The sequence below is a fragment of the Polyodon spathula genome, chromosome 13 (assembly GCF_017654505.1).
Source record: "Polyodon spathula isolate WHYD16114869_AA chromosome 13, ASM1765450v1, whole genome shotgun sequence".
NCBI lineage: Eukaryota > Metazoa > Chordata > Actinopteri > Acipenseriformes > Polyodontidae > Polyodon > Polyodon spathula.
The window spans coordinates 44,292,011-44,315,150 of NC_054546.1; the positions used below are offsets into that span (position 1 = coordinate 44,292,011).

The window sequence follows — 23,140 nt, forward strand, 5'->3', positions numbered from 1 at the left end:
TGGATGTTGCGGTTTCAAGGTTGTTTTTTTTTTGTGTCAACCTTGTTCTACATAAACACTTGGTAAAAATAAAATATATATTTTCTCCTTATTATACTCGCAACTGTTAATCCCTTTTATAAAGTGTGTGCTTTTCCTTTTACCTGCGCAGAGTGGAGGGGAGAGTGCTGGAGCCCTGAATCAGATTCCTGCTGGAGATGCTGTGAGGGAGGAAACTAAGCAATATATAAAGTGGTCCAATTCAGACAAGTCTAATAAAAACACACAGGATGGAAATAACTCTTCTGTTGCATAGCAGTGTGATCCATTCCAGGTTTTGCTACCAGCTTGATTAGCCACAGTGTGTCTAGGTAACAAGCTCAGGTGTGTCTTAGTAAAATCGGCCCTCCTCCCCCTTCATTAAAAATCTCCAAATATTATTTGCTTTAACTGTATGTTTCGTGTCAGGTATCCCTCCTGCATGACGGTCCTGACCCCCTCACCTCCGCCCCTGAGCTGTGCCGTATTCTCGTTTGTAACCTCGGGTAGTGCGTTCTGAAAAAAGAAAGTGATTTCTGAGGTTAATCTTTCTATCTGAGTAAGCTCAGGAACGCAGTCGTGAAATACAGCCCTTAGTATTCTGATACGAGTACACTTGTAGGAATGGACTCGTACTACCTTCTCTATTTATATAGTAGCAACTATTGAAGTGTAATAGGATCACCTTCAAAATTAGCATTATGATGATTATATAATTACACACACACAGTGGTCTATATTAAAAACATCTCTATTGCACCCTGCAGCACTCTTCAAATATAACCTGTTGGATCGAAAGGGTTAACTACCTCCTAAAATTATTTTAATGTTTGTTTTTTTTTTTCCTTTGGGGAATTATTTTGCATTATCTCTCTGAGATACAGTGAGTTCATCAACCTATACCAGCACAGCGGTGGTCGAGGGATTTGCAAAAAAAAAAACAAGCCTTTTATTTCTTGTTTCCTGTACTGGTCGGTCTCCTTTAATCAATGCTTTATAGCTTCATCAAACAGAAAGAATCAACACTGAGATGGAGGTCTGGAAAAGGGCATACGAAATAAAGGGGCTGCAGCACAGTTCTATCTGAGGAAAAGTTCTTTAAAAATGTAGACCTTTTGTGAGCTTAGCTGGAGTTTTCAATAAGTAGACCTGTGATGGAGCTGACAACTATCCCTGGTCAACAAGGAAGGTACTGAGAAACCAGGTAGATAGTCTATTGTAGGCATGAATGGGTTAAGTAAAGTTATTTGTTTATAAAGTTTGTTTTTTTCTGTCATTTTCTGTGTGATCCTTTATGGGACTGTTTTCAGCGACAGGGTACCCAACGAATCTAGGCTTCAAATTGTTGTTTTAAAGTAAATGCTGAGAGAAATTGGTTTGTAATAGCGCTAGTGCTCTCTCGGTGAAGGCTGTGCTGTGTTGTTGTTGACCTGGACTTTCGTTAACGCGCTGGCCTTCGACTCGGGATGCACACGGCAGAGCCTTCATTGACAGGCACTCTCACTTACGTGAAACTCACTAAACGGCTACTATAGTACATGCACCTTGTGGTTGTCTTTTGCTAGTTCAACATTAGCAGTTTGTTTCACTTTACCAAAACACACATTGTTCAGACTGTGTGAATGTGATCCTGTACGTTGTTTAAATTGCAGATAATATTCACCAGCCATTCCTCGGTGGAGTACCGTAGTGTTTTGTTGCCCTACTGTCTAATCAAGTCTGTATGAAGTGAATAAGACTGACGGGTACTTCCGTCTGAAGGTCCTGCTGCTGCTGTACAGGGAGTGCTTGTTAAAGCCTGTATTCGGGGTTTACTCTGCTTTCTCTCCACAGGCGGCTCTGTGTCTCTGTAGGTCACAGGGATTGTTTTTCAGGTGACAGGAAGACGTGTTTGTTCTGTGTAACCTCACAGCCTGTGATCGTGCTGGAAAGCAGAGTACAAGTCTTGTGTTATCATGCGATTGAACCCTGTTCTCTGCGTTATTGGAATGGAAGGCGGCCTGGCGTCTTGTAGAGATGGGATGGAACTGGCTCTGTTGTTTTTCTTTAGGTTCGTTTTGTTTATTGGATATGAATCTAGAGATTAAGGGACTGCAAATTCAGTTTATACAGAGGCATTCAGATGTGTTTTTTTAATCCTATTGGGACTTGGTAACATGAAAATGATTTTGTTGCACTTTTCTTCCAATCCATGAGGAGAGTAGCAAAAAGCAGAAAGAATTTAAACAAACACAAAAATCTCCATTGCACCCTGAGCTTTCCTCCGGAAATACATTCCGAAGAGAACAAAGAAGTGCAGGATTCTGAGCCAAAGTAGCGCGCTTTTGTGTTAGTGTGTGTGTGTGTGGGTGGGGGGATGCATGTGTGTGTGTGTGGGGTGGGGGGATGAATGCGCTGTGTGTGTGTGTGTGTGTGGTGGGGGGGGGGGGGGGGGGGTGCGAGCATGTGTCTGCGACACACAGACGTGCACGTGCGCACACACAATGTAATGGGGGGGGGGGGGGGGCACGTGTGTGGGTGTGTGTGCACTGTGTGTGTGTGTGGGGGGGGGTGCGCGCGTGTGTGTGTGTGCACTGCGTGTGTGTGTGAGGGGGGCACGTGTGTGTGCACTGCGTGTGTGTGTCTGTGTGCACTGTGCGTGTGTGTGGGGGGCACGTGTGTGGGTGTGTGTGCACTGCGTGTGTGTGTGGGGGGGGGTGCGAGCGTGTGTGTGTGTGTGTGTGTGTGGTGGGGGGGGGCACGTGTGTGGGTGTGTGTGTGTTAGTCACTTTTTGTTTTGCTGCCACTAATGGCTTCATTCTCGTGTCCCAGCATTGATGTGAATACTGTCCTGTCTGTCGTCCTCAGCGTGCGCTAAAATAAACTGCAAAATCACAAGTGGTGAAAAAGCAAACAGTCAAAATACTTGTAGTGCAGACCCCAGGATTGATGTCCAGAAGTTACAGCAGGTGTGAAACTGCTGTCTGAATGACCTGCAGATGTGCCCCTGACCACTTCCTTTAGGACAAGGGGAAACATCTGGACAACGTTGCTGTCGTGTTGGGGCTCCAGCTAGAATGGTTCATAAACTGAATATGGGAGTAACAAAGATGCATTTCATTTATTGGTCAAACATTGAAAGTTTACTGTACTCTGCACACAAGTCACTTAGATGGCCCTCCAAGTCTCTGACCATGCCTGGAATGTGTAACCCAGCAACATACTGCTGTGTCATACACTTCTTCTTTTTTTTTTTTATTTAACCTGTTTTTTCATAAATTGATCCCTGTTTGGGATCTAAAGTACAGATGTGCACCTCTTTTAAATGTTGTTGTGTGTAAAAGTGACTACAGAAAGTGTCGGCATCTTCTGACAAAACTAGGACTAAGCACTTTCTGAAAGGACCAGTCTCGATGACGAAGACAGTGGTGTTTTGAAATCTGCTATTTCTTAATTTTTGTATTCAGCAGCACAAGCATTTCCAGCATTGGGAATGTACACAGTACATCAAAGCTGCTGCTGCTGCTGCTTCAGTTTTAACTGTAAAAGATCATTAATCACGGCAGCAGAAGCGCTTGTTTGATCGTGTTGAACGCAGGGCAGAGTTAGGTGGCTTTGAGGTTTCTACTTTTCTAATGTGGCTTCAATCAAATCTACAAACAGCAACGAATCTGGCTCTGCGTTGGATTTTAAATGCATCTCTTCACTGCCCCAATCTTTGAGAGCTCTCAAAAAAGGCTATTTGTCCATGTCTAATTGAGAATTTTACAGGTTTTGCATAATTAATTAGAGGCTGTAAATCTTTAAATTAACTGTTCTGATGTTGTTGCCTGTTTTACGGTCGTTTTTAATTCGTGACGTGTCTGAAATCTTTCACTGGTGATGGTTTTTACTGTGTGCTTAATAATAGTGAGCACAGTGGATGCCCCTCCCTGCATTGCATTGTGCTTGTCATGAGCCGCAACATTGAATTCCTGCTGTCTGCCTTTCTCAGTTGAATGAAATTTAACATCTGTAGAAGTATTTATTCTTCACAAAAAAACGTGGCGTGTCTCATTCCTTTATAAATTCGGAAAAAGAGCCAGGGAGTGGGCTCCTGAATCCTGGAGCAATCCTGTCTTGGAGTTCACGCCCCGCTGATGATGTGTTCACTTACTGGGGAAGAATGGGAGAGTGCACCATGTCTCGGACAGGGGAAGACTGGGAGGGTGTGCCGTGTCTCGGGGAATGAGAAGGCTGGGTGAATGGCAGCCCTGGACTGCATGAGGAAACTGCCTGCCTGCCTCCACGCCTGCCTGTCTCCACGCATGTGCCAGGATCAGCAGGCTGTGCCAGGCAGCAACACCGTTTATGCTGCGATCCAGAGCCTGATTGGACACAGTGACCCATTTCTGAGATAAGAAATCCTTCGCTGGCAGCAGACTGTGCCAGGGCTCCACAGTGCACGGGCATACTGTGTGCTGCTTGGTTTTTATCTGTATTTTTATACCCCTCCATGTTGAAGCAGGTAGTGTTGCTGGTGGGGGCAGGGGCGAGTTGATGTCGATTCATGACATAGAGTTTTGCTTGTGGATGGACGGTAACATGATAGCTAGGGGGGGGCTGGTTTGAAAAACTGCTGTGGCACCCTGCTGTCATCAACACCATAGTGTTTGACAAAACTAAGGATGTGTCTTTCACGCACACGCACACACAACTGCTCTTAGAACTGTGGAGAAAAAATTGTCACCTTCTGGTTTATGGTTTTATTTTCTATTAATAATTAACGAGAGAAGTGTGCCTTCAAATGTGTTGTGTCCTTGTTTTGTTTAAGCATTATCCACCAGTTACAGACCCAGCCAGTGCATGCAGAGTTTCGGAGCACCAGATCGGATCAGAGAATAGTGCAGCAAGTTGAGCCATTCAGGTTTTGATTTACCTGTAGAAGCTGACATGACTCCTCATGCAACGGGAGCTTTAAATGAGACATACCCTGCAAGCACTGGATATTCATCAGCTCCTCTCGAAGAGGCTAACCCTTTTTGATTGTGTAGAAGAACGTTGTTATTTTAAGGAGAGTTGTAGGTGTTTCGGGGTGTGATGCAGGCAGGTGTATGGAGTTGTTGAATGGAGTGATGTCATGCCTGAGGGGGCTTTATCTTTTGAGGCACGTACAGTAAGCTCCTGGTAGCCGGAAAACCAAAAGTTGTCACATCCTGAGTGTCTTGGCAACATTGGTCCTGTGAGGTGGTGAGCGATTCAACAAGGGAGTCGCTCTGGCATGAATCATTGAAATACTGTCGCTATTAAAGGCCCTCAAGTAATACCTGGTAAGTGTGGCTTTTATCGTTGCCACAGTTCTTAACAAGGTATCATTCCCACTCATGGATCATGTTAATTAGCAGTTAATTAACTATAAATAGCCTGGCTAAACGGCAGTCGGGAGTTTAGTTCGAAACAACAGACAAGCAAACCAAGTGCGAGAAGGAGAGCGGGTCTGGCGAGGGGAAGAGGGAATGAGCTTGCCCCAGGTTTGGCTGCCGGAGCGGGGCTGAAACATCTCGTCTCCCGGAGAAAGCTGCAGCTCCTCTCGCAGCAAGAAAGTAAATACATTAAAATAACCACGTAATAGGCCTTAATATTTATTTCATTATAAAACAAATGCTGAGTAAGATGACTGTGTTTATAAAGTGCCAGTGCAGCTTTTCTTCAGTTCAGATACTGCATCAAAAGAGACAGAAACGGAAGTTAGACTGAGAAGTTGCTGACAGTTTGAACAACACCGGTACTGCATTTACTGTGGAAATATTGCATGACTCACTAGTATAGGGAATTGGAGGACATGCTGTAGGAGCGTTATATCCGAGGCATGTTCTAACCAAGACCGAGGAAGCACTGTATTCGGTCTATCAATTTAAATATAGGATGTTCTTAAAGCCATTTATCATAGTGACCAGGGGCAAGTTGACATTTAACACAAAGGGAGCAAGTTGACAGTAAAGAGAGCAATAAATGTCAAAGGAAAGGAGAGGAGTGAATGTAAGTTGGCGCAGGTTTGAATGCAGATCGCACAGAACTGAAAATCATGCTCTCCTGAAGCTGGACAGGGTCGGCACACCGTCTCTTCCTCAACCCCTAAGATTAATGATGGACCCCCCCAGTCCAGCTCTGGCTTGAGGTATGGATACTGAATTAGAAGTGCTCCAAAGCACCCTGAAAGAAAGTGATCCCTCCGGTCTAGGGCAGTTATGGGCAAAGAATTCGAACAACGATTCTCCAATCCGGTCATGCAATACCACTAAGGTGTGCTTGTCTCTTTGGATCAAGGCCTACATTATTACTTTTCAGGCCACACTGGTTTACAGCCGAGGTGACTTAAACCTATCTTGCTTTGGCGATTTGCTCAGGGTCTGATAAATATGAAGAAACAGAAAAAAACAGTTTTCTGTTTATCGTATGAAAGACCCAGACTGTTGAGAAAGTACCCCAGGGCAGTGGAAAGTACCCCCAGCCCCGCTCCTGAAATGTGAGGCATCCTGTCTCTCGTCTGCTCACCTCATTACTGATCCTGTCCTCCTCACAGCAGCAGGAGAACTTCAATAGGCATGGATTAAATATATAAAAAATATGTGCTTATAAGAGTAAAGTCCAGTTTGAGCAGGTAGTGGGTACGATGAGTGGATGAGAATGATTTAAAATAAGAGCAATTACAAAAAACGTGAGTATGGATACCTAGAGTAAAGTCAAATACAAGATCCAGGAAGTGGTTATAATTAAGAGCAGTAGTTGAATGCAGCAAGGTATGGAGCAGTTCAGTGCAATTACAAGCTGATGCAAGTACTGGTACAACTGAGTGCCATATAGCCCAGTATAGTGGAGAGCTGTGACGTTTACAGTTAGGGTTCTTGAGGAGGCAGTGGAAGGTGGTCAGGGGCTGAGCAGTCCTGATATCCATGGGTATTATGAGTGGCATTCTGTACTTTGCAGCTGTCTGCGGTGTGTCGCAGCTGATGAAGGTGAAATCCCTCGTTTGTCTGCTCCCTGGTGAGTGATCTGCAATCAGCAGGTCGGGCCACGCTGTGTGTCCGGTGCACTCCCTGCTCTGAGATTCCTCTGCCTTGCTCTTCCATGACACGATTTAAGTTGTGCGGTGATGAACATAAATTGGGTAGACAACATGCCATACATGGGTAGCAGCGGTCATGAAACGGATACTATTCTGCACAGCTGTGCTGCTGCTGCTTCGGTTCCACTGCCAGCATGTTCCAGGTTCCACTGCCAACAGTGCTGTTAACTGGAGATTGGCTCGATTCAGGATGACTTGAGCAGTTAAAAGACCTTCATTACAGAGGAACGCTGTAGCTGGATGGGGAGGAAAGAGCTGGCATTGGTTGTAGCTGCACGGTGTCCCAATAATACAGAGACAGTGGAGGATAAACACCCTTCCCTAAATCTCATCAACACTCTGTTTGAATATTGCATATGCAATCTACATGTCTTAAACTCAAGAGAACTGCTGGATTGACAGGAAGAGCAAACTTCTTTAGAATTCACACTGTATGTTCCAGTATGTTTTTATATAGAAATGTATCTCTAAACATGCACACATTCTGCTTCAGTGAAGCATGCTTCTGCAAGTTTTAAAAAGCTTCGCACGGAACAGGGAGTGTTGAAAAGCACAATGGAGACTACCGAGGGGTCGATGGCTTTGGGCGACATCGTACCTTGCCAACGGGACTTGGTGTGAACCGTGGGCTAGCAGTGACCTCCGCAGCACTCTCTCTGTCTCTGAGGTTTGTGTAGGCTAGCCCCTGAGCATGCCTGCCTCCTCACAGAGAGACCTGGTGCACTGGGTGTCTAGTTCTGTCTCCTGCAGGATCTCCCTGTGGGGTCGGCTACACAAATACTCCGTAGTCAAGTTTTCTTTAATGCTGCTTTGCATTTTAATGCCGCTAGTCTCTGGAATATTGAAGCTCCAACTCCCTCAGGCTATCCATCTTTTTCTATGTAATCTGTCTGTCGGTTTGTATGGCATATCTTTGACAGATTCACTCATGAATTTTGAAAAAAATAATAAAAATATGTGGTCATCAAAAACCCATCCATCACATTCAGTGGGCTTCAAATGATAGATAGATATACTGTGTGTGTGTATGTGTGTGTATATATATATATATATATATATATATATATATATATATATATATATATATATATATATATATAATGCTCATGTTTAGACAAATGCATCTGAAACAAAAACCCCTCTTCATGCAAGTAAAGGTTCCGAGCTTCAGTGCGCAGATCGTTAATGCGGCTCTGTAAATGCACTGCGGTTTCTTCTTTACATTGATGCAGTACAGCACCCGTCTGAGCCCAGGGTGAGCCGATGCTAATGAATGAACCCTGGCCTCCATGCGGATCAGACCCCAGCACAGGCTTTTCAGTAGAATAGCTGATGAGCAAACCCGGGGAGTCGTCCTCCTGACTTTAATAGAGAGGATGCTGACACGCACAGTATAGCGGGATATCTAATGGCTTCCAGTGGGATACCAAGTTTTATCCCGTAAGTGGGGAGGGCTTAATCACACAACATGCCCAAGGCGTAGGAGGGAGGCGTGCCTTCCAGAGCTCTCGAAGTTGGGATTAATGTACTATCCCAACGAAAGCCATTAGATATTTTGTTTGTACCACACAAAACTGCCGGAGTGGGTTTGGACCTGAGCTGTAATCTGTCTTGTGGGATGAGTCTCTGAAACCATGCTGGCCAAGAAAGCCCCAGTGTGCAGGAATGGCTTTGATTCAACCTGCAGTGGGTGCATTCTGTGTTCCCACTCTGTGTCACGGGTACCTGTTTGATTGTGACAGAAGACCTTGTGCTCCTCGAATCACCGTGGGATTTATTTTCAACCAAAAGCATTAACTCACTATTTTTAATATTTTTTGTGGTTGATTTTTTTTGTTTTAAAAATACATACCGGTACCAAAGAGAGCAATAACCCACACTGACTTGAACACATCAGCAAGAAGTTCCCTTGTCTCTCAACATTGGAAACCACAAGTTGCCTTCTTTTCAATAATTAAGAACATGATGATCTGTACTTCATCTCCCTGTATAAACAAAGCCATTTCATAAAAACACAGCCTGTTCGTTACACCAGCAGAACATGCTCCTGGGAACTTGTACTTGTTGATTCATTGCACCTCCTGCTTGTTCTGGAAGCCATTCCATTCTTCCTGGTGTTCTATTTTATTAAAGAGAGCCTCTTTACAGAGTCGAGTGTGTCTTGCTGTGAAGAGGCAGGGTTGGCATCTCTGGGGGCACGTGGGCTGACAAACAACGCTAGCTTTTGTTTGCTTCCTGTAAAAGCCGGCAGCCTTTAATAAATGAAATCTTCTTTAAGAATCACAATTATAAATGTGTGTTCTAATGTCCCTGATGGTTTGGGATTTGTGAGGGAATTGTTTTTCATCATCGTGCGCGGATTCTGTGCAAGTTGTTTGATATCCGCCCGTGCTCTGTTCAAAGCGGTGTACCACAGGGATCAGTGTTAGGTCCTCTGCTATTCCTAATCTACATTAATGATTTAGATTCTGGTATAGTAAGCAAACTTGTTAAATTTGCAGACGACACAAAAGTAGGAGGAGTGGCAAACACTGTTGCAGCAGCAAAGGTCATTCAAAATGATCTAGACAAGATTCAGAACTGGGCAGATACATGGCAAATGACATTTAATAGAGAAAAGTGTAAGGTACTGCACGCAGGAAATAAAAATGTACATTATAAATATCATATGGGAGATATTGAAATTGGAGAAGGAATCTATGAAAAAGACCTAGGAGTTTTTGTTGACTCAGAAATGTCTTCATCTAGGCATTGTGGGGAAGCTATAAAAAAGGCTAACAAGATACTCGGATACATTGTGAAAAGTGTTGAATTTAAATCAAGGGAAGTAATGTTAAAACTGTACAATGCACTTGTAAGACCTCATCTTGAATATTGTGTGCAGTTCTGGTCACCTCGCTATAAAAAAGATATTGCTGCTCTAGAAAGAGTGCAAAGAAGAGCGACCAGAATTATTCCGGGCTTAAAAGGCATGTCATATGCAGACAGGCTAAAAGAATTGAATCTGTTCAGTCTTGAACAAAGAAGACTACGTGGCGACCTAATTCAAGCATTCAAAATTCTAAAAGGTATTGACAGTGTCGACGCAAGGGACTTTTTCAGCCTGAAAAAAGAAACAAGGACCAGGGGTCACAAATGGAGTTTAGAAAAAGGGGCACTCAGAACAGAAAATAGGAGACACTTTTTACACAGAGAATTGTGAGGGTCTGGAATCAACTCCCCAGTAATGTTGTTGAAGCTGACACCCTGGGATCCTTCAAGAAGCTGCTTGATGAGATTTTGGGATCAATAAGCTACTAACAACCAAACGAGCAAGATGGGCCGAATGGCCTCCTCTCGTTTGTAAACTTTCTTATGTTCTTATGTTCTTATGTTCTTAAAGTGCCATCTCGCAGACTGCACTGCCTTCAGCAACGTTTGCAACATTAGCACACAGTAATGGAACAGCTTAACACTGCTTAAGAGGGTCAAGAAATGCAAATAGCACCACATATTTCTAGCCGCGAGAGCAGCAATTAGCATTTAGAATTTCAGTGCGAAAATAAATTGTGTCAAGGATGTGTATGTCCCCAGGGAGATCAGTTTCTAGTTTAAGGTGTGGGTCTGCACTGCACTGCGCGTGTACTTTTGAAAGCCTGACCGGGCCCAGAATGTGTTGAGGTGGACTGCTCTGCAGCATAGCCCGCCAGTACAAGATGATTGACAGGAAGATGGAATCCTGCGCGTCTGAGGGTTCTGAGCTGGGATCTGAACTTGGTCTAGTTGTGCACCCTGCTGTCTCAGCCTTGATTGAAGGGTACAAGCCTGCAATGCTGCTCTGACCCTGTGAGGCAGGTTAAAACTTCCTCTGCATACTCATGCACTCTGCTTTCCTGCTTTTGCTGCAGGCACAACCATGTATTTTACTGCTAAAGATAACCAACAGAAATACAACACAGACAATTTCACTTAGATTTGTACCTAGTTTGTTTTTTTAAATAACTTGAAATATTTAGTCAAAAAAAAAGTTCAAATTAATAATTAAAAAATAAACCACGGAGACCTAATAATTATGACCATGTTTTTCATTTCTGAAGCTTTTACACTTGTATACATTTAACAATAACAAAAAAAAATAAATCTTCAATAAATTCATCCTGCCAAACGGAACGTACATAACCCATGAGCTGTGCGATATCGCCGCTTTCATCAATTTTGAATCGTAAACATGCAACTTTTACCAAGCGGTTCAGTGAGCTGCAATCTTAAATCGTCTGACACTTCTTCACAGGGGTGGGAGCACAGCAAAGTAGCCAAGACTGAAAATGTATGTGCCGAGTGAAGCAAGGCGAACATTTTTAGCAGTTTATATTTTAACAGTAGTTGCACGTATACACTACAAACACAAAACAACTACAGTATGCGTACACAACCTTCAGAAACAAACACATTGCGCACATAATTGCAAAAACCGTTTCATTTTACCAAAAAGTGCAAACGCTAACAAATAAACCCAAACAAAACACCTGTATCGCTTGTTTCTTGGCTTATTGTAATAACTTGTTGCCGCTGTAAATCGCCATGCATAAGGGCGTCTCTCAAGCAAATACAAAAAACCCCACAGGTTATGCTCCTGCTGCCTTCAAACCAGAACGATAAGCTTATTACTGTGCTGAGAACAACTCTCTTCCAGCTAAATATCTTCTATGTATTTTTATTCTGTCAAATAGAATGTCTTTTGAGCTAACCTTGGAAATATTTGCGCTGCGTCAAAGGTCAAACTTTTCTGAGTCGCTATTGAAACCATCTTTAAAAATGTATCAGTCTTCTGTAAATGTGTTGGCTGCAAAAAAAAACAACACGCAAACAAAAAATAGATTTTTTTTTTTTTTTTTTCAAAAAACAACCTCGAGTGACAAATTCAGCGACGTTTTCAAGTTTTGTAAACCCTTTAAAATTATGCTGACACGCTATTGAAAAGGAACACGATTTCCATATTTTACTGCCTTTTATAAATACACGGGAGAAGTGTACGGCAAACAAATGACAAAACCCAAGTTTTTGTATCTCTCTACATTGCTAATACTACGCAGAAACAATTAAAACCACAGATACCTTGAAACTATTAGTAAATTATAACTTCATATCCCCGGACTCGCTAGGCACATGCACTGACCATCAGGAAATCGCTAGGTGTTCGACTCCGTTGCCATAGTAACCAAACGCACGGCGCTGATAAAAGTATGATTCTACAGTGTAAAACGATACAAGGAAAATACAATTGCATATTGGGTTTGGTTTCACACAATGAAACCAAACCCAGTGTAACTGTGGTCCTATTTCCTTGATAAAGGTTTGCTTTTCTTTTCAGGTGGAGGCACTGGACTTGTACTTCGATCGCTAGTACTCCCTCGTTTTAAAAACGCATCCATTTGAACACATAGTTTTATTTACTGCACACTGGCGAGGTGATGGCGTTCAGGAGCATGTTATAGCTTTCTGGTCCAGGCCGCTTTATATGCACGGGGGCTACATTGTTGTAATTTATTCATAATGTATTTGTCTAGCAGTATTCTTGTCTTTTTTGTCTGTTTTGTTTTCTGAGATAAAAAAAAAATATATATATTTAGGGTAATTATTTTCTGATTAATTTCAAACTAAAAATATGTTTGTTTTACTTTGTTTGGTTACGCGACCCACCAGTGGGTCGGGACCAAACATTTCTTTTGAAGTGAATTCTTTTGAATCGTCAAACAGATCTGAAGGGAAGCGAGTAAGAAGTGAGGTTTGGGGTTAAGTTAGGGAAGTAGGCTATTTAAAGCACTGGTCACAGGCAAAGCTACTGACTATCGACCATGATCTAGTATACCGTCTATGACTCCACTCCAACCCTGAAGTACTGTGTGACCAACAGACAGCAAATACTGTAGCTACCACTACTTTAGGAGGGGCAGAGCTGTCCAGACAGGAAAGAGAGTTTGGTTTTAGCGTTGATCTCTACAGTTCACTTTGCAGCATCCCCCTCTCCTGACAGTTCCTGTGCTTTTTATTAGTCTGTTTGAAACTTTTCTGTACATTTTGAATTCTGAAATGTAATTTAGAAAATGGTCCGCCCTGGTATGCCCCTCATGTGGTCACACTAGCAGTGTAATTGGAAACCTGCGTCTGTCTGTCTCTCCCCCCAGTGAAAGGCAACAGATTGTGGCAGCAATGTGTAACTGTTTGCGTTTTAGAACTGACTTGCTGATATGAATCTAGAAATTCACTTACTGAAGGCAATTGTGTAGGAAAAATTTATGAAAAAGCTTTTAATATGTTTTATTTTGCTAATTAAGTTTTTTTTGTTGTTGTTGTTTTTGGGAACATTTAAGATTTGGCACCAGCTATCTCTGTGTGAGGTCCAGCTTAATCTCAGAGGGCAGCATTAAAGCGGTTGGCCTTCTTCATGACCCCCATTCACATAGGATGTTGTGGGAACATCTGGTTTTAGTTGCTTAGCCCACACCTGCAGGGTATGGCTGTCCTGAAGAGCAGAGCTGCTTTGCGTCCAGCTTGGATTCAAACGTGTGTGTGTGTGTGATACAGTCAAACCCACCTGCATTGAATGACCAATAAGGCAGAATGGCAGGAGACACTCCTTCACACAGTGAGTGCTGAGGATATGGAAAGGGTACCTAATCATGCTGTTAATGCTCAATTATTGGAATCCTTTTAAGATCCAGCTTGACAAAGTTTTTGAGATCAGTCGTCTGCTGGGAACCAGACGAGCATTGCTAAGCGAACGTTTTCCCCTCCTTGGGAAAAGTTCCTCCGTTCTTCTCTATAGCGCCCCTGCAGCACCTGCTGATGCCTCTGGATGTGCTGCCATCCAGGCCCAACCCTGCTTCTGGCATCAGACGAGATCCCAGCCGAAGCTGCCACAGCTGCAGGCAGGTGAACAACGAGGAGGGAGGATACCGTGCATTCGTACACAGAGGCTCTTATAATGCTGTCCCAGCTAGGCAGTCGAAATGGAAAGTAGTGTGCTGTGGAGGAGTTGGTTGGGAAAGCTAATCGTTGTTCCTGAGGTGTGCTGAGCAGCTCGTTTCCAGCTCCTCGCTAGCTGCCATTCTTAATCTGGTCAATTCAAATCTTGCTGCTCGACTAAACTCATATTAGTTTCCTAATGGAGCATTAAGTGGGGGATGAGTGAAATCATGATTAGGTGTAATTTATGGTTGTTATTCTATTGGGAAAAAGAGGGTTTGTGACTTAAAGCTGAGAAATGTGTAAGGCAGCTGGAATCATGATATAAAAGCAGCCCTGTCTTTATTGTGTGCATGTGCCATGTATTAACACTGTTTGTTTTTAAAAATGAACATTGATATACTTTTTCATGTATGATTTAAAATATATATATAATTGGACAGGTTTCAATGAGTTGGACCCACATGTGCCTGTATAGAATCGCCTCGCTATGTAGCGGCAGAGCGGCCTCTTAGAATCTGAAGCTGGGAAATAACTCCTTGTTCTTTTTTTAAGAGCAGGGTGTGCAGAACTTGTACAGAATAACTTCATGTCCGGGAACCTGTTTTTCAGTAAATGAGCTGAGACGAGCCAGCTCACTGGTAGCCAGGTGGACTCCTGCTAATAAAAGCACTGTGTTTAAAAACACGCTTCCCTGTGCAAGCAGCTGCACGCTGGAGACTGCCAGCCAGAGAGCTCTCTGGAGCGTCTCGTACCCGTTTCTGGCAGCCCCGTCTGTTTGTGAAATCGCATTGTGACGCTCGCTGGCCTTTCTTAACAGCAGTCCTTTTAGAGCACTTCTGTAGGTAGGAAGGCCAGGTTCCCAGCATTGCCTGTCATGTCAGGGCTCAGGGCTTTTCAAAGGAAGGTACACATCTACTGCTCTTGACAGTTATGGAAATAAGTATTACGTACAGTGAAAATGACTCAATCAAAATGCATGTTTGTGGTCTGATTCAGTGGGTTGAACTGGAGCAGAAGTTTTACGGCTTACTGAAGTCCAATGCCAGCGTGACCTTAAAGTGAGCAAAACAGCTGAGTGTTTTAATGTGGTCTTAATCAAAGAATGAGAATATTCCACACTGCCTTCCTGTGCTCCTGGGCAAGCTGCTCCTCACAATCAGCCCCTGAGTGTGCTCTTCTGCTTCCCCCATGGAGCTCTGCTTTCACTCCTGTTCTACCCTGTCATGTGCCACGGCTAATAGCCACATCCTGCTGGGGGTTCACAACAATGGGGCTGATTTCATTATTTACACTTGCGCTGCAATTACAAGGCTCCTGTGGAAACGACCAGTCCTTGATGGAACGATTCCATTGTGTACTGGAAACTTCTTTTCCTGTTCTAGTAAACGCAGACGTCATGTGTGTGATTGGAATTTCTTATGAATATGTGGAGGGCTCAGCAAAGCCATTCGGTATCCTGGCTGACAGCACTATCTACTGTCAAAGCAGAAGGGTAGCATTAGGAAGCTGCAAGGTATACCTTCAGCATGCCATTCGTACCTTCATTCGTTCTTTCAATAACTGGTTGTATCTCAGCATGTATTAAAACGTGGAATGGGTGAAATTACTATGCAATAGGAGCCTTTTTTCCATCCCTGAAGTCTGTTAATAAATGAGAAGCACTGTTTTGGTGCATTTTTAGTTCTCCGATTTTGTGTTTCGTAATTTGCTCTAATCTAACAGGTGTCTGTGTGTTAACAGGTTTCTTTCTGTGTCACAAAAAAAACCCCAAACACAACAAAAACTCACCTGCTCTGTTTTAATGGATTTGTGAAAAGTGATTCCTTTTTAACCCCCACTCCTCCCCCTTTCCCCTCCCCTGTTTCTTTCAGTGGAAGAAGGCGAGTCCTCCGAGTTTGTTCCGAGCTGGGGTTCCACGGCAGTGCAGACAGGTATAGACTTCATGTTATTAAATCGTCCGCTTGCCAGGAAGCAATGTAAAGCAGCACAGTGTTATATAGCCCCAGTAAGCACTGTAAAGCAGCACAGTGTTATATAGCCCCAGTAAGCACTGTAAAGCAGCACAGTGTTATGTAGCTCCAGTAAGCAGCACAGTGTTATATAGCTCCAGTAAGCAGCACAGTGTTATATAGCTCCAGTAAGCAGCACAGTGTTATATAGCTCCAGTAAGCACTGTAAAGCAGCACAGTGTTATATAGCTCCAGTAAGCACTGTAAAGCAGCACAGTGTTATATAGCTCCAGTAAGCAGCACAGTGTTATATAGCTCCAGTAAGCAGCACGGTGTTATATAGCTCCAGTAAGCACTGTAAAGCAGCACAGTGTTAGCCAGCTTCCTGCAGCATCAATAATCTTGAGTAACTAAATCCAATCCCCCCCCACTGCATCAAGCCTTTCATTTTGTTCTTTATTATCTTACAGTTTGCATTAGTCTTGTACTGTGTAGCATTCCCACAAAGCAGCTAATATGAAACATGCTTTTCATATTTTGGCTTGCCAGAGCTGAACTCCACTCCTCGGGGTGCTGTGGTTTAAAAGGTTACAAGTGAAGGAGCTTTTTATATGTATTTGATACACACACGCACTCATTTGCACAAAATAACACTGTCATCTAACGCACTTCAGTGAATAAAAAATGTACCAACTTGTAGAGCAGGTAGTAACCATCTTGTTGCAGTTCATAGGCTGACCAGTGAATATATTCTGTAGTGAGTTTTGTATTACGTTTCATTTCATGATTGTTTTTCCAGCCAGTGAGCAGGTTTAATGCAGATTACTAACAACTATTTATTTTAATTGAGTGTGCGTGCGTGTGTGAGTGTGTGTGTGCATGCGTGTGTGAGTGTGCGTATGCGTGCGTGCGTGTGTGTGTGTGTGTGTGTGTGTGTATTGTAACGTAGCCGGTCTCTGCTCAGCCTCTTTTCACCCTGAACACAGCAGACCAGACAGACAACTGAACTTTTAGCACTTTTATTATTTCCAGAAATTATACAAAACACACTGTTTTACCCTTTAAATAACACTGCAGTTCACACAATACCCTTTTTCTTTGTTCCCAACTTCCTGGCAGTCTCTTCCTAATAGAGCTTCAAACTCTCTTTTGATATTTTGTGGCTGTTCCCTATTGACACCAATTATCTCATTTGAGAACAGCCACATTTTCACATTGATTTGGCAGGGATAGAATTTAACCCCATCCCTGCCAACCACCAAAAAAACCCACAACACTAGTGCTTTATTTACAGACAGGGCTTTATATATATAATATATAAAATGAGCATCAAAAGAAACGTATCACTATTAGAACACATTTATTAAAAAAAAAAAATAGAAAATAATATAAAAAAAAAACAATATGCCACGTCTGTCAAGAGAGCAGCGCCTTCGTGCAATCGGCATGTTGGAGGCTGGACTAGGGCAGCGTACTGTGGCTCATCATCTTGGGTGCTCACAGCCAGCAATTTCAAACCTGGTGAGACGGTATAACCAGACACACTCTGTCACTATATATATATATATATATATATATATATATATATATTATATATATATATATATATATATATATATATATATATATATATATATATATTAGTATGTGTGTGTGTGTTTATATATATATATATTGCATATATTTCCTGTTGTAGTGACATCCTTTGATCTGTTTTTATCTTTGGATAGATTTGAGACATGCCATGTGTTTGTAATGCAAGCCACTGATTTCCGCCTGTAACAGATTTCACAAGTAGATCTGCATCACTAATGAGAATTGCTGCTTTCAGCAGCAGCACAGCACACTTGTGCAGTATACACTGACACAGATGTATTAATATATCTACACTCTGAAAATGAGTCTGCTTTCCATTTGTCACACTGCTTAAAATTAGACATGCTCTCTCTCTCTGTCTGTCAGTCTGTCTGCCTGTGTGTGTCTCTCTCTCTCTCTCTCTCTCTCTCTCTCTCTCTCTCTCTCTCTCTCTCTCTCTCTCATACCTTGTGGAACCCCCCCGGGATACGTAATGTATTTTTAATTTCCCACAGGTAATAATAGGAAAACAGTTTTGCTGCTCAAAGGGAGGGGGGACCACAAGGAAAGACACGCGTGATTATGTTTGTTAGCAGACTGTTACAGATGTGCTCATACACCTTTCGTAAGTAAAGCTGGGTGCTACAGTAGACACCAAGCTTCTCTGTATGGGTGCTTCTTGTTCCCAGGGGATAACTTGGTTACATACATATATACATTCAAATACACTTTTCCCCTTGGTATTTTCTTATTTTCAAACAATGACACCAGAGACTGTGTGGGAGAAGTGCTTTTAATTTCAGGTGCTGTGTGTTTGCAGTTTAAGGCCTGGCTCTCATGGAGTCAGGATGGGTGACTGAGTGAGAAGAAAATACGCAGGCAAAGAAAAACAAGAGCAATTCATAGAGGAGCTTTAATAAAGTGATGCTATGCACAATAGCCGTGCCGTCCTGTAAGGTATTGAGCCAGACATTCCAGATTGATGTTTTATTTTCATCAAGTTTTAAACTTTTGTCTTCAGTAAGCCTGGGTAGTGCAACTATTCCCTGGAAATGCTGACTGCTATTATCCGCCAATAAACAGTCTGACTGTTAAAACACAGTTTAGGACTTAATGCTCCTGTTTTCTGAACCTGCAAAAACAGAGCATTATTGAAGGCTGCCACCGGGTTCAATAGTATCTGCAATAAGTATGAGTGGTGCTCGTGCCATGTGTGTGAATAAGCAAAGTGCTTCCCCAGTACCCATCTGTCTGAAGAAAGGACTGACAGCTTTGGATCCTGCTGGGTCTCAAACTGGAGGAGCTGGTGATTCGTTCAGCTGCAGCTGATCAGTCCGGTTCATAGCAAGTCCTGGAGCCTTTTATTTTTTCATGCCGCTTGTCCTGCACCCCCACCCCCACCACCAGTCGAAGTTTAAATATTGCATCAGAGCCTCGTTGTTTGTTTTGCTTTCCTTCAAGAAGCATCGTAAATATTTCCCAGTGAAAGCTTGCACACTTTAATTAGAGAGATCTCAGGACCTGCACGATTGATGCATGTTTGAACTGGTGTTTTTTTTGGATGAGAAGGCAGTTGATCCCTTCAGAAGAACACTGGTCCTGTCAATGATCTCGCTAGATGAGATGTCTAATGGTACGCTTGTATTCCTCAAGCAATTTACTAAATTCAGATTAAATACGAACAAAAAGATTGGGGGTAAATTATTCAACTATTAGTTCTGTTAGAAAATGACGCAAGGTGCATGAAGATAGGCTGAACACACAGAGCAGCCTGCCTGCTGTGAAACCTGCATTGTGATGATACTTTAGGATCATGAGGCTCTGTATTAACAGGGGTCACAGAACACTTTGTTTTCAGCTTTTACAATATATTAAACAAATACCTTATAGGGTCCATTAAATTGTGTTTACCAGAGATCCTAATTATTTTCTACCACAAACCATTTAAAATGAATGTAGGGGAGGGGCAGTGGGGCTGCATGAGAAACACATCAACTAAATTAGGGTTAATTAGCGGCTCCAAACAGAGCAACGTGCTTCATCAGCAACATTAGGGCATGTAGATACATTGAATTTCCTCAGACTTAAAGCTTCATTACAGAGACAACTGTGTGTGTTTTCTTCATTAGCAAGAGGCTCGTTATTGGCTGTGCTTGGTAACAATTATTATGAACAACCTGGGTCCCAGCCCATCCCTTGGGAGGGGGAGGGTGGGGGGGGTTCAGGTTGGTTCAGAGAACTTTTCCTTTCCGCAATCATCCGAGGCCCCAATCAAGGTGATTTGGACGCAGCGGGGAAGCAGAAGGTGCCAGTGCAAATTAAAAAGAAGGTGAAAAGACAGGTTCTATGGACGTTCTTGTTAATTACTGCAAAAGAGCTCTTTTCATTGCGCTTGTCCTTTGTCTCCTGCACTTCAATTTGAAGTAATGTAATGTGTGTGTGTGTGTGTGTGTGTGTGTGTGTGTGTGTGTGTCTATATATATATATATATATATATATATATATATATATATATATATAAATGTATGTATATATTTATACAGGGGTGAAATTCTCAACAAAAAAGTGCAGGCACTCCTATGCACATCTGGGTGTAAACATTTAAAAAATTTGAAAAAATTTGAGTGCCAATTAATAAATACTTAAATGTATACATATTGGTACACAATACATTTATCAATACAAAATAAGCCTTAAAAAGAATAACTGATCAGTTTTAACCAATTCACCATAAACAAAGAAGCTGAAAATACTGAAAGCTTTGTCCTCTCTCCTTGTATCACCCTGTCATGTACTGTAACAGTTAAGTTAACCCTTAAATGTCAAGCATTAAGAAGTACTACACTGCTGTAGAGAGGGAGTTTTGTTTCATGAGCTTCTAAAAAAGGGATGATGTTATAAAAAATGGTATTAAAAAAACAACTGTGCTATGAACAAATTATATAAAAAGGTCAAAGTCAAACAATGCACAATAGAGGCTAAAATACCCCTCCAATGCATGATGTAACAGGCACCAGTACCACTAATGATGTACTTGACTAGTAATTTTAATCTTCATAGTATTCTGTGAAATCATCCCCATGCTTTCCAGACCCTGGGTACTCACCTACAGGACCTGGCCCTGCTACAGTAATAGCCTTGGATTAGAACACCTGCTGCTTTTATTTTGTGCTTATTACTTATCTTCCTATAATATGTTCTGTGTGCTTCTCTGTTGTGTTTCTGTGTAGATTAATTACCATGATATATTCCAGAAAAAGACTTTTAAGGCAGAAACAGTATAAAAGTAGTCTATTTTTTATCCCTGGTATTGTGGTTTCTGCACAAGAAACAAAGTGGCCAAAGACATATTTTCATAAAGTAATATAGTTACTGTGGTTTACTCTTGCCTTTTTTTAGATGTGCAAAAAAAAGTGAAAACTCATTTAACTCAAACTCTTCAGAATGTTTTAGAAAAGGAGGCATTGTACAAAGAAAAGCAACCTCACTGTTTTGTTTTTCGTTTATTATTGCTCATTTGAGAAGTGCTAGTGGATGGAATTCATCTGCGCTGGTGAAAAGCAGATTTAAGAAGTCCCGGTACCGAGTCCAGCAGACGGGCAGAGTTCAGTGTTAGATTGTTCTTTGTGTATTTCCGCAGTGTGTGTGTGTGTGTGTGTGTGTCTGTGCAATATGTGTTTTCTGTGTATTGTGAAGTACCTGTACATAGCGATACAAATTCTACAGATTTTTCTTTCTCTAATAAAAGGGTGTTCTATTAAATGTATGGCGTTAGTCGCACTTTTGGAATACACGTTCACATGGACGCTATGTAGGTCTCTGTAATTGAAGTATACTGTATGTGTGCAAAGCTCTGTAAAGTGATGCATGCCTTCACACAGTGCAGTTTAGTGGATGTGATAACCAGGTTATTGTTCACCACCTGGCACATCCCAAACCGAGAGCCTGTGGGGTTGCGTGTTCCTCCAATCTCCTCGGGCAATTCAAGTCGGCACACTGCGGGAGGTGGGGAATAGATTCCATTTTATTTTCAATAAGCAAATACTTCCAGAGAAGCCTCTATACCACTGCAGAAAATGCAACAAACACTATAGTGAGATGAAACTGAAGGCAAACATCATGTGTGTGTAAAAACACAATTCAAACCAATTCATTATTGCAAGGACCTGTAAAAGACAAAAAATATATATAATAGTCATACTAATTAGAATTTGTTAATAATAATATTATTTGGTATGAGGTCAGAAATGTAAAGTGACTCTTCATCAGGTTTGGATATGTCTGAAATGGAAGTGTTCTCTCGTCTTTGAGAGGGGGTGGTACACCGCAGGAACAGAAATGAGCCTCTCCCCCCCCAAGCCCCCCACCCCCACCCCAATGGGCTAAGAAGATTTTCCCAAACGTGTACGTCGTGCAGTACATTGCATGTTGACCAAAGATAAGGTGTTAACGATTAGCAAAAAGGTAATTCCATTTTTTTTTTTTTTTTGGAGTTTGGTTAGTAGTGTGATTTATTGTGTGGCTTTTTTTTAATTTTCTTTCCTCTTTTTTCCAAAAGCGTTGTCTACAGTGAAAGCCCAGTGAAAGATCTCACTTGGACAGAGCGCTCTGCATCTTGTATCGCTGGCTGTCAGAATGAAACAAACCACAGCTCTGAGAGGTGTGAAAGGTCAGAGCCCTGGGAGGTTGCGAGGAGATAACGAGATCCAGGGTAGCCTTCATTAGAGCTCTGATAGGAGATCGCTCTTGTTAAATTGCGAGGACCCAGGAATTAGACCAGTTATCTTTTATTTATCCCTTACAAAGTTAGCTTTTTGAATTTTTTATGATGAATGTAGCTCAGTGACGGATAATCAGTAGCCCAGCCCTTTGCTCTCCTGTCAGCAGATGCGACGCAGGGAGTGAAAGGGAATTGTAGGCTTAATGTTAAAATGTTGAGTGTGTGTTTTTTTTGGTCAGATAGATTGTGAGCTTGAATTCCAAAGATACATCCCTCACAGAACAAATAGTTCTTGCTCCACATTGTCCTTGAATTACTGGCGCCAATGTGTGGTAAATGTTAGACTTGAAAAAACACTGGATAAACAGGATACCCCTTCCGCAATCCAAAAATAATCACTGTTTTAAATAGAAATTCACAAAGATTAGCGTGCCCAGTAAACGCATCGGAGTGTTAGAAAGCTTGCTGCCGTGCTGATCTGCTTTGCGTTGAAGCCTCACTCTTTCAGGAGCCAGTGTATTGTTTATGTTCTATTTGTTATATAGTGTGGTTCCTTTAGGCTTCAATAAAAAATCACTTTGCAGGGTAAAAAAAAAAAAAAATAGAAATCGTCTGGCATGTTTTTCTCCAGGCCCCTATTGGAGCTGCATTTGATACAGCAGCGAGGGATTGCACATATTAGTGTTGTACTGTACTGAGGTGATGCTGTCCGCATTGCTAACCGTGGTCAGCGTGGGGGGCTGTGGGATTCGAAATCAAGTGTGCTTCAGCCCCATCGCGAGACCCATTTTACCTCTGGAGATTGGAACCACTTACTGGAACAGAAAACCAGAGGGGTGCAGAGAT

At 42.3% G+C, this 23,140-nt stretch overlaps 1 protein-coding gene across 5 annotated transcripts in view; it reads left to right on the forward strand.

Moving 5' to 3' along the window:
• The window catches only part of LOC121325480 (zinc finger protein 423-like), a 104,261-nt gene that overhangs the window by 5,358 nt on the left and 75,763 nt on the right, over positions 1 to 23,140 (forward strand). For 3 of the 5 annotated variants that reach the window (XR_005951343.1, XM_041267987.1, XM_041267989.1), the window contains exon 2: positions 15,922 to 15,981. The exons of 1 other annotated variant lie outside the window; for it this stretch is intronic. Coding sequence is in view for 2 of the 4 variants with exons in the window: in XM_041267987.1 (XP_041123921.1) it covers positions 15,922 to 15,981 (60 nt within the window). In the remaining 2 variants the exon portion in view is untranslated. Of the gene's footprint in view, positions 1 to 15,540; positions 15,564 to 15,921; positions 15,982 to 23,140 lie in introns of those variants that run through there. One more of the 5 variants, XM_041267990.1, reaches the window with a different exon arrangement.